Raw genomic sequence first — 12,234 nt, forward strand, 5'->3', positions numbered from 1 at the left:
AGAACTAATATCGTAAGCGCTAAATTACAACTGGTGCAGTCTGGTGTACACATATCATGGTTCATTATCTGAGCGACTCAAGGATTCGAACTCTTGAATTTCCCGTCGATGGAAAGTCTAAATGGACTCCCCACTGCAGCGCAGTAAACGTAACACAACAGTTAACGGGTACCAGTTTAACCCACAATCGTACACATGACAATGAACAATGTACATATTGAGCTATTATAAATCATCACCTATTTCTCTCGTCACGTGACTGGGGTAATAGCGGGGCGACGCGAGGAGTAAACAAGAAAGTCAGTTTCAAGCCTTCATCATAACAAGGACTGATTAACATGGGAAGTCAGCAGTGAGTAAATGTTCTCCTCAAATAAGCTGTGGCGTTAATGCAGTGTGTTTATTCAGGTAACACCATTCGAGACGATACACGTGTTGGGCAGAGGGTCGGTTGAGGATGCTAGGTAAATGGAGATAACCGTTATATTTACAGTCGCTCATTTTGGACGCAGACAGATCTCCTTATGGCCAAGTACCCACTCAATGGAAATACTACTGCAACTGCGCTTGCAAGGTTGTCCGTCGCTTGTCAGCGTGATGGGTCTAATGCTCCATGGCGCACCTTCCCTTGGCTAAAGGAGTTACAGTCGTGTCTAATGCCCGACATGTTTTGAAAAAATGGACAGGTCACTGATAATAGAGGTTACTGATAAACGAACTCAAAGGGATCACTTATTTTAATTCGTTTTAACCGTAGTTTGTTACAAGCATATATACAGCATATATGCAGCAAATGGACGGACGGATCTGTGTGTGTGTGTGTGTGTGTGTGTGTGTGTGTGTGTTGAGATTGGTCTTAGGACTGTTTTATATTTTAGCCCGCCTCCACCCCCTGTACATTTACCCATCTCCCTCTCATCCGCCCCCTCCATTATAATATCTTTTACACTCTTCAAAGAAAGAAAAAAGAAACGCACAGGTTTATTTTTAGTAAATGTATTGTGCCTAATAAAGTCAATATATTTAATTTAATATCATAGATACAAATATGAAATTTTGGAGCTCGATAGTCTCATGTTGTCGTTTTATAAAGGCATTAAAAACTGTTCATTGTCATGTCACATAAGGCCACAAAGCTGCGCTGAACTCAGTACCTCGTGTGACCGGCCTGGGCAGCAATCGCGGCTCTGCATCTGCTCGCCATTGACTGGAAAGTGTACGAATTCTGCCCCGCGGAATTCTGCTCCATTCCGTTTGTAACGCGTTGGCCATTTGTAGGAGTGTCTGCGGCGTGTTCTGGCGTTGACGTACACGTCGATCCCAGAGGTGTTCGATTTGGTTGAGATCTGGAGATCTCGACGGCCAGGGCAAGCCGTTGATTTTGGTATTATGAGGGTGACACGAGCTGTGTGCGTTGGAGCGTTCCCCTGTTGAAACTCCTCCCTCAGGCGGCCAATGATTGGAAGAAGGTGAGGTTGAAGAATTGCAGTTGAAGTGAACTGTGTGTATCGGTCCCAAAGGCGTCAAATGGGACTGCGATGGACGTTGAAGTGGCGTGCAACAGAAGACTCCGATTCCCCTCTTTGGATACGTCCTGTTGCAATGTTCCGATCGGCAGCGCTGAGCCTCGGCATTTTCGAGCATGAAAAATGCTGACAATTGAATGACAAATTATTTATAGCCACTACCACGAGTTACGAGTGCCATAACTTGCACGTGCATTTTCCTTCACTGTTTTCCTCCATGGCATTTTAACAAGTGTGAAAACAATGCCGTTTAAGACATTGCAAATCGACAATGGCTGCGTTTTGACGCACCGTTTGTCGAATATCAGGCCACCAAAAGTTTCCAATAACATATATTCAATTTATATACCCGATTTTTTGTGTAGTTAGGTTCAATGAACTACATACTACCTCCGCGGTTTTTTTGTAAGAGTGTATATGAAAGAACTAGTATGTAAAAATATAGCTCCAGTCAACTTCAGTCAGATACTGCAAACAAAGCAAACAATGTTACAGCAAATAGTAAACTTCTGCTGAAGCGATGTCATTTAAAAATATATATTCTTCTTGGTGTTATATAATGGACATACATTACATTATTTTGAAATAAACAATTAGTTACCAGAGAAGATACTACTGGCATTCAGTATTAGCTGTGGAGAATTGCGTCCCTTGCGAGTACAAGAATCCGCGGGTTCGGAAAATAGGTTGAACTTCACAATAATTATGATCCTAGGTTTGGAAGCAACATACCCAATCTCTTTGGTGGCACCAAGCAGTAAACGTCTGCAACTTGCGCCAGGTTTTCTCACACACTAAGTCATGATACAACCCACTCAGTGTTCAGTAATCCCCAACTCACTCACTCACTCACACATTCTTCATAGTACTCCCGAGATTCTTGACTACCGGAATGAAAATGGTCATGGGTGGTCCTTCTACATAAATGATGGCGTCCTTCGGAGAGTTGGCACCACCCCGGAGGATGATATGGAAATGATTCGAAATGTTCAGAAGCTCGAGCTGAGGGACGATGACGTCATGATAGCGGCATATCCAAAATGTGGTAAGAACCTGAGATAGACGATTTACCCAATAAATGATTTTAAAATTAAAAAAATGATTTCTAGTGTGTGAGTGAATGTTGTTCAACGCCGCATTGGTTCATTGTGGGACAAAATGTACAAAAAAAACAACCTCGAAACTCTCATAGGACCAGGTGCCGCCACATCATGTTGCCTGACACAGAATTACCACCTCACATAAATGCTGTCTATTCCTCCAGGTACCCATTGGTTGTGGGAAATCGTCAACATGCTCAGGGCCGGTAACTCTGAGTACAATAAGAAAATGAAAGAGATCGCCATGTTGGAGATGCCGAAGTTTGAGAGGATTGATGAACTGCCATCCCCGCGGGTTCTGAACTCGCATCTTTACTTCCGCCATCTGCCGGAGAAACTGGTAGAGAAGCGAATTAAAACCATCTTCATCGTGCGAAATCCCAAAGATGTCAGCGTATCATATTTTAACCACGCCAACGGATCCAAAAAACTTTTTAGGTTTGACGGGAGGTATTCAGAATTTCTGGATCTGTTTCTTGAAGGAAAAGGTGAGTGATACGTTAGATGCTATTAAGTCATATCAAACCTCGTGATAATAACAAAGGCTATTAGTTTGATAGGGTTATTACCATACATGTATATGTTTCAAATAATCTAATGGCAGAAAGGTTTTATTCATTTGATTCATAAAGACGTCAACAATAATTATTGATATAATGCGTTTACAAACATTTTCTTCACCAATAAAGTCCAGTCGTCTACTGCGCCGCAATTCACCATAGTGGACTTGCGTCCCCTGGGAACGCCAGAAACTTGTGATCGTGGGTTCGAATCCGGGTTGATCCGATTATGTTTCCATGTTTGTCAGCACCATACCCGTGCTCGTGGGTTTCACCAAAGTGGTAAACGTCTGAGACCTGTATCACTTCGGGCTTTCCTCCTACATTGAGCTAACACGCCGTGATATAACTGGAATACGGTTCAAAGCGGCGTCAAACCCGATTCACTCACTCCTACCGTTCACGCCAAGATTTTATTAGTCGTTTTACGGTCCTGCATACTAACATTTTCACAATAAACCACAACGTTCGTCAAAGGAAGGTAACCGACAGATAACATTGTAAAGGAAGAACTTTTAAACTCTTTTTTGTCTTTTGAGCACATGCGGTTACCCTGGTTGTTAGTGTCATTTTAGACTGACGCATTGTCTCTGAAAACAGATAATTTTGGTAGACACAAACAATCATTAAAACTGAAAAAGAACCACACTGAAATCAGATATTCCGACACAAGTAAATCCTGCATTTGGGCTACACTTGCTGGGGTCAATATCAATTTTTCGGGTCACATTCTACAACCAACAGATAAAGGTATACATGTAAGTGACAGGCATAGTATTGGCCCTCTTCCCAAGCTCTGTCTCTACTCCATGGATTCAGAACCTGTGGAAAAATTAGACTTGCATCACTTTGGGTTATAGCAGTACAGTGCTGGGCGGAAGGGAAAACATAATGGTTCAAGGCTGTGAGACAGACAAGCTTAAGTCGAGTCCTAGTATCAGTGTAATGCATGTATGATGGCGGATTGCGAAAGTGTAATATATCCGAGAGAAGTTGTTATCGTGCACTTCAACCAACGACATAGGTCACCCAGGTATGATTTCGAAAATCTACCCTAAAGAAAGTAATGAAAACAGAGTTCCATTGGGTCACTCAGACTGTGCGTCTGCATTTAAAAGTCACGATTAACCGGGATTAACCCAGCGTGTCAGCAGCGCGAAGACGTCAAAATGTTTCGACGCTCAAGAGTGATTTTTACTGTTTAACCTATCATGGAATCTGGACCCAGTTTCAAGAGAGATACTGCATCATTAATGCTTTTTTCTTTCAATTGGATGACAATCAGTGGTTCTACAGTAGTACGGTAATGTGCAGCTGATATTAAGTAAACATGACAATGTCAATTCTGCGCTGTCTGGATGTGGGTTTGAACTTTCTGATCTGCTGCGCTGTCTGAGTGTTGGTACAAACTCTGTGACGTGCTGTTCCCTGAATGTGGGTTTAAACGCTCTGATGTAGTGCGCTGTCTGAATGTGGGTTTAAACTCTCTGATCTGCTGCGCTGTCTGAACGTGAGTTTAAACGTTTTGAATTGCTGTGTTGTCTGAATGTGGGTGTAAACGCTCTGATCATGAAGAGCCGTGCTGCCTGAATGTGTTTTTAAACGCTCTGAAGTGCTGTTCCTTGAATTGGGTTTATAGCTGTGCTGTCTTGATGGGGATTTATACATTTTAAAGTGCTGCTCTGCTACGTCAGTGTGTGCCGGGCTTCTCGTAGACACATGCTTATATAAGCACAATTGGTTTATGACGTTATTTAATTACTTCCAATGTTTCAGTTCCCGGAGGTAGTTATGCCGATTATCTAAAAGACTGGTGGCAAGTGAAACAGGACAACCCGGACTTGCCTATTTTAACAATGTTTTATGAAAACATGAAAGAGGTTTGTATTTTTTAAAGTTTAAGACCCAGATGTCTTGCGTCGACAAGACGTAATGGTCTGATTAGTACACAGTTAGATGTGTTTCGAAAGACATGTAGTCCATCATAAAGACAAAAAAAACTCCAAAAGAATCAAAATTCGCTTGCGACCCTCATGTTCCTTTAGACGCCATATGCATGTCATCTGTTGTGAGATACTCATTCATATGATGCATGTAATATCGACTATGATATCCGTATGAAATACATTCACAGCAAATAACAATTTCGTCTTCATTTAGACATAATTATGCCTTTCTTTTGCCCCGCAAGGGGATACAAGGGGAAACGTTTTGTGTTGTTCAAATGTAGCAACCATGTAATCTTTGGAAGATATACCACCTCTTGAGTTAGTTACAGTACTTAAAAAAGAGAGAAATTCTGTCAAAGAGGAAAAAGATATATTATCACAACCTTTATGGAAAAATACGAATATAAGAATCGGGAACACTCCCGTATATTATAAACGGGAAAAGGTATTTATCTGGATGATTTGATATTCTATTCGTATTCTAGATCTTTTAGACCTAAAACATATATACGACTGTAGCTACAGTGTTTAATTTTGTGTATATATTTTGGAAAAGAGATGGGTGGGGATACATCTGCATCCAACGCCTGGATCCCCATAGGAATAGAACAAGACAGATGTTACACGTAGCCATGATTCTGTTTCTGAATATTGGTGATGTGGAAGATGTCACAGGAAATGTTATCGCCTAGCTTATCGTAAGGTGCTGGCCACGACATTTGATATCGGTAATAACACTGATGTTTGTTTGTTTTCTTAGGATCCTGTTAAACACATCAAATCGGTTGCCGACTTCATCGGAGAGTCAGTCACTGATGAACTCTGTCAGGAAATAGCAGAGGCGTGTACGTTTAAGAAGCTGAGGGCTGCAGACGCGGAGGTGAAGGAGGATTTTGCTGATCCGTTCGAAATCTGGAAGGAAAGCCACAAAGGGGTGTACAGAAAAGGTGAGATTAATTATTGTGGGGACACAAACGGGTTAGAATAGGTCCAAAGTATTATATTGCTTCTTGTGAGGACACACACGGTTTACAGTAGGTCCCAAATATGCATTGGCTGTTGTGAGGGCACACACGTGTTAATAATACGTCTCACGCTGTATATTGCTTTCGTGACTCGGATCTGTGCAATTGGGATTCGATAACATGCATCAACCACGTCACCGAACCTGACCACCCGATCCCATTCACTCTTTACGACAAGCATGGGTTACTGAAAATCAGTTCAAATCCGGATCTTCACTTGTATACTCATGTATTTGTTACTTAAAAACCAACCAACCAAATTACGCATACATTACTTACTTGGGAATTTACTCATGTATTACCAGACCTAAGCTCGTCACGATATGGCTGAAATATTGCAGATGTGACGTAAAGCATTACCTCACTCACTCACCCAGACCTAAGGACTCATGAGTCAAGGACTAAATCTTACCTAAGCATTTACTCATGTTTAAGTCACTTAAGGACTTACTTAAGGGCTTACGCATGTATTACTTACGTAATGACTTAAAAACTTACTGATTTAAAGACGTACGTATGTACGACTTACTTAAACCTTAAAGCATGTATTACTTTCCTCAGGATTTACTCTTGTATTAATTACTTATGACTTGATGACTTAAGGACTTTCTCAACACCACCAACTCATGCACTCACGCGGATAATCTACACTGGATATTCTCTTGTATTGGCATTTAATATTTACTCAAAGACTTATTCATGTGCCAGTTACTTTATGTCTTACCTATACATTACTTACATAAAATATAAAGTGCTAACTTATGCATTACTTACTTAAAGACTTTAAGGACTCATGTATTACTTACGCATGGACTTACGGACTTACTCGTGTGTTTCGAAAGACTTACTCATGCTTTAATTACTTGATGACTTAATTATGTATCACTAAATTAAGTAATCACTCGTGTTTTGCATACTTGATGACTTAGCATTCTAGACGTTGGTGTCTAGTGTCCATTACCGTTTACTTCGCTATGATATCTTAAGTGCTGGCTTCCATTGTCTATTGCTAATCACCTATCAGCGCCAATCATCTGTTGGCTTCCTTTGTAAGCTTCTACCCTTTGTTATTTGCCACCTTTTGTTATCTTATTAATTTTGTTGGCCTTACGTGTACATATATATGCTCTCTGCCTCATGGCATTCATTCACCAGATGAAGGAGTAAACATATACTTCGAAACGGTGTGTTCCTCATATAAAGAAGTTGACATCCATATATTCTCTTCCTTAAGAAAAGTTATCACTCCAACTTGAAAACGCTGTCAATCGAAACGTCGCTCTATGCCATAAGTCAGAAGTTGTTATGTATAAAGTTGCACGTTTTATGCCTTAATCATATTGTCAGTTGTGGACTTCATCATGTGCTGCTAACTTTAGGAGTTACTCATGTATTACTTACCTGAAAAGTTAAAGACATGTACTGTTATTGTTTCAGGTGAAGTCGGGGACTGGAGGAACTGGATAACAGTTGCTCAAAACAAACGATTTGATGATGTGATAGACCGAAAGTTTGAGGGAACAGGCATTGTATTCACGTATGAATAGCTAACGGATTATTCAAATTGTTAGCAAAACTATTGCCAAAGTGACCTAAGTTTCAGTTTTTCTTCTATCTAAATTCAGAGGTCGCCAAATGACTACCTTGAACAAATATTTTATCGAGACTAAATTGTATTGCTTCACATTTATAGACACAAAAATAAATAATTTGACGTTTGCGTCCCCGTTTTCTCGATCGCCATTTTATTTTTCGATAGCGATGGAACTCGCGTAACCGCACTCATCTTCATTTTCAATGATAGTTCCGTGCAGCTCTGTGACTAAGGGCTTATGCTTAACATTATGTGCAGTGCATCGAGTTCAGTAGACAACATCATGGCAAAGTACTTTACCACCGAAAGTTGTGAGGGAAATCGATGATAACAGTAACTTTGGAATTAACAAAAGTAATGGTTGACGTGATTGCAAGCAGATGGTCGCAAATAAAGACATGGAGAAACTGTCCATGTCTAAAGTAAATCAAAATTGGTTGTTGTGAAATGAAAATTAAACAAAGATTGTTATGAAGTATGCCTGGCTAGAATACGATTCCATGACTAATCCTATGTCTTGAACATATTATGATAGGAATATGATTAAAAAATGCTTTAAAATCTAATTTAAGCGGCTACCTGGAAAGAAGAATCATAAATCAAGAGCATGTCAATGAATATTCATCTGCATGGTGTATGTATTCATGTCATCCAACAGTTATCACTGTATCGCTAACGTAGGAATCGAAGTGTAATCACTGTCATTTCAAAATGTGTGTGGATGAGTGATTTGTGCTTTATGCCGTCATGAATAGTATTTCAGTTATATCGTTGGTGTCAAATTATTGAGAAAAGCTCAAATGACGTCCCATTTGTTGAAACTTCCGAGCATGGGCACAGTGCCAACAAAGCAAGAAACATAATCAGAACCTTGGCTTCGAGCCCACGATCTGCGGATCCTGCTACTACTAAACGACGTAATTCTGCACAGCGAAACGTGAAGGCTGATGCGAATGGGTGACCGGTGCCTCCGACCGGTCCACGACTTAACTATTGAGTATTGTTCTGCATGTATTTAGAAATGTTATGGATTTTCCCCCTCTGTAGTTACTGTTGATCATTTGTACACGAGAAATAAAATTATTATTATTATTTTTTTTACACATCTATTATTGCAGTGTAATATGATTGTGGTGTGAGTGAGTTTGGTTTTACGCCGCTTTGAACACTATTTCAGTTATATCACACTGAGGAAGCTTGATGGTGCAGGAAAGCATGAACTGATGCAAGAACAGAGAACCAATCGCACTCACTATGGTCGGTTTGGCATCAGTCACTACATAATTTAAAAACGGTATACCCTTTACCACTCTATAGTGAGGTTATATAGTACGTTGTGTTCATGACACTTCGTTATACAGCACGTGGTCGTCTCAATAACGTTCCTTGTCGTTCAGATCTGTGACTTGCATAAACTGTTAAGCCCTTGTGTGAGCGTGTCGCAGCTGACAGACATAGGTGTGGGATATCCGCCCGTGCATCTAGGTTAAACTCCGTCGCGCAGTGTTGTACCAGACATGCCACCCCGTGTACACTGAGGGAGTGGGTACCAAGACTGAACCAGTCCACGCCAGCAGTGCTCGACACAAACAGGGTTATGGCTTAACACAGAGGATTGGGACACTGGTTTGGACGTTTCCTTCATTGTTATGTAGAGTCGCTAGTGTTTTTCATTTGTGTCAATAAACATATGATTAACAACAGTTTAAGGGTTTAACTGGTCACGGAAGTCAAGGATGAACATGTAGACAAGACGCGACTGTATATCTAAACACGCCTTGAAGACTTACTGATTGTGTGAGAGAGTGGATTTGATGCTATTTCAGTCAGATCACCTGAATGAGTCTAATTATGTAGGAAACCACAGATTAACGCAAGTCGTAGAAGCTTAATTGCCACTGGTGCAGCCTGGTGTACACATATCATGAGCGACTCCTCTGGGATTCGACCTCTTTTCTTTCCCGTCGCTGTTAAGTCTAAATGGACTCTCTACGCCAGAGCACTAACCTTGACGACTGTACTAAGGCAACAGCTAGTCAACTGGTTCCAGCTGTTTGATTGACATTCTAGAAGATTGAGAGTAAATAAGTAAATATACAACTTTGTTGATAACAACTTCTGGCCTATTGCATTTAACGATGTGTCGATGCAGATTCTTACACCGGTATCAAGCTGGAGTAAGCAGGTACCAGTTTAACCCACAATCGTGCAACGGACAGAGAGCTGAGTGCATGTACTTGCATATTCACCTGTCATCAGTATCTGCGCTCTATTGTTATATGACTAGGGTAAAAAGCAAAGTCACGCGCTGAAGGAAGTTGTATGAACAAGGTAGTCAGTTTCAAGCGTTCATGATAACAAGGACTGATTAACATGGGATGTCAGCAGTAAGTAAATGTTCCCCTCAAACATGCAATCGCCATAAATACGATTTTAAAGTTAATTTCTGGACATCAGAGATGTTAATAAAATAATCTTCTGATTCATGAAAACAAGCTTTCTATTGTAATCATTCAGTGGTTTTTTGTTTGTTTGTTGTAAAACGAGTCCAGTTCGGGAATAAAAGGAACAGACAGATCGGTCTTAGCTCAGTATCATATTTTGCTATATTGCTTTATATGTTCCGTAATCACTTGTATCGAGTAAGTTTTTCTATAATTGTTCGATGGTTTTGCGAACGCAATTGCTTAAAGATTTAGGGCGGAAATTTTAGGGATTCGAGTGATCCAGGCCAGGTTTTTGTATGAGGACGACAATGGAATGATGCCACGAAGGAGGAAAATTCCCTGACGACATTATTTGATCAAATATATCTAAAAGTGTCTCAAGACATGATTCAGGCGAATGCTTCAATAACTGATTGTGGATATTATCATCCGCTGCTACACTATCATGAGCTTGCTTAAGAGCGGTATGACGCTCATGTATTGAACATACATCATCGTCATCTTTGCCGTTATTTGAATAAAAATATAAAAAAAATATTTCCCTGCTGTTTCTGATATCTCTGAGACTAAGGGACAAAAGTTGATGATGGCGATTTTTCCTGACTGTTATTATTGACCATATGTACACGAGAAATAAAATGCATTATCAATTGTTTATACACGTATGTTCTTTCAGGGTGATATGATTATGGTGTGAGTGAGTGAGTTTTATGCCAGTTAAGTATGTCAGTTATATCACAGTGTGGAAGCTTGAAGTTGGAGGAGAGCCCGGAGTGATGCAGGTCTCAGACGTTTACCACTTCGGTGAAACCCACGAGCACGGGTATGGTACTAACAAACCTAGAAACATAATCGGGGCGAACTGGGATTCGAACCCACAATCATAGGTTTCTGGCGTGCCAAAGGGACGCAGCTCTGCACAGCGAATCGCGGCGCCTCAGACGACTGTGCCACCCGTGCCTCCCACAGTGTGGAAGCTTGATGTTGGAGGAAAGCTTGAACTGATGCAAGGCCCAGACATTTAACACACTTATGCAACCCACAGGGCAAGGTGCAGACAAACCCAGAAACATAATCAGGGCGATCTGTTATTCGAACCCATAATTACAGGTACTGCCTAAGGGACACAACTCTTCACAGCCTCTACTGGATCACCCGTGACACCCTTTGAAGTTTGAACGTCATCTGCTACTAATACAATAACCCAAACGCTTTAAAGCAAAATTTCAGTTTTATTGCACATTCAGATCAATCAAATCCAGAGGGACATTCATATCCCCCTGAAGAAACAAATAAACACGTTAACATCATTGTTACGATCATGAGAAGCCTGTTTAATGTTTTGAGGTTGGTCTTATTTCGCCAGGCTATACCAAGGGATGCAAAATAGCACAATTAGTGGGGAAGCAATCTGGAACAAAGAGTCGGGGAAGCTCTGGTTATAACTAATTGCGGAAACTATCTGGCAAAATCAGTATTTGGAAGCAAACTGGTATATGTAGCGCTGGGGAGTGGGGAGGTGCAGTCTAGCAGAATGAATGGGGGAACCAATCTGGCATACGCCCTACTTACTATATACTTTACCCTCCTGAGGTGCTTGCTGAAGATTTGCATGGTGTAGCTTCGTTAGCCACCGGTGATAATTTATGCACATAATATAAACTTTTTTGCGAAAAAAGAATAAATGAAAAATAAGTATACGTGTTCTATGTGACCACATCTGATCTATGGGGCCATGGCTATATGCCAGCTTGTGAGAAATGGACGTTTGTTGATATGATCTTATGATAACAGTTGCAACACAACGTGAATAACAAACAGTACACCCTTTATCGCCGTATAGTGAGGTTATATAGTGAGAATAAAAGCGAGGCCACGCGCTGCAGCCAGTTCGGTAAAGAAGAAAGACAGTTTCAAGCGTCCATCGTAACAAGGACTAACAAGGCACACTGAACGTTGAACGAATAATTAGTGTCATGTGACTATGATGAAAGCGAAGTCACGCGCTGTTCTGTCAACAAGGTAGTCAGTTT

General features: G+C 40.8%; 1 protein-coding gene across 1 annotated transcript; it reads left to right on the forward strand.

Annotated features, from left to right (window-relative positions):
• The first annotated feature begins 338 nt into the window (after window positions 1–338).
• LOC139455259 (sulfotransferase 1B1-like) lies at window positions 339–7,707 on the forward strand. Its single transcript, XM_071236812.1, has 6 exons — window positions 339–352; window positions 2,393–2,571; window positions 2,791–3,114; window positions 4,963–5,066; window positions 5,896–6,082; window positions 7,598–7,707. The coding sequence occupies exons 1-6, from the start codon at window positions 339–341 to the stop codon at window positions 7,705–7,707; spliced, it is 918 nt and encodes a 305-aa protein (XP_071092913.1).
• Window positions 7,708–12,234: the final 4,527 nt, after the last annotated feature.

The sequence above is a fragment of the Haliotis cracherodii genome, unplaced genomic scaffold (assembly GCF_022045235.1).
Source record: "Haliotis cracherodii isolate W230 unplaced genomic scaffold, xgHalCrac1.p SCAF_11, whole genome shotgun sequence".
In the NCBI taxonomy this organism is placed as follows: domain Eukaryota; kingdom Metazoa; phylum Mollusca; class Gastropoda; order Lepetellida; family Haliotidae; genus Haliotis; species Haliotis cracherodii.

What these genes read in the sequence shown, in the direction of transcription:
- LOC139455259 (XM_071236812.1), top strand. An exon ending in AGCGGCATATCCAAAATGTG is followed by an intron (nt 2,572 to 2,790) that starts GTAAGAACCTGA and finishes CTATTCCTCCAG; the next exon opens with GTACCCATTGGTTGTGGGAA. An exon ending in TTTATGAAAACATGAAAGAG is followed by an intron (nt 5,067 to 5,895) that starts GTTTGTATTTTT and finishes TTGTTTTCTTAG; the next exon opens with GATCCTGTTAAACACATCAA.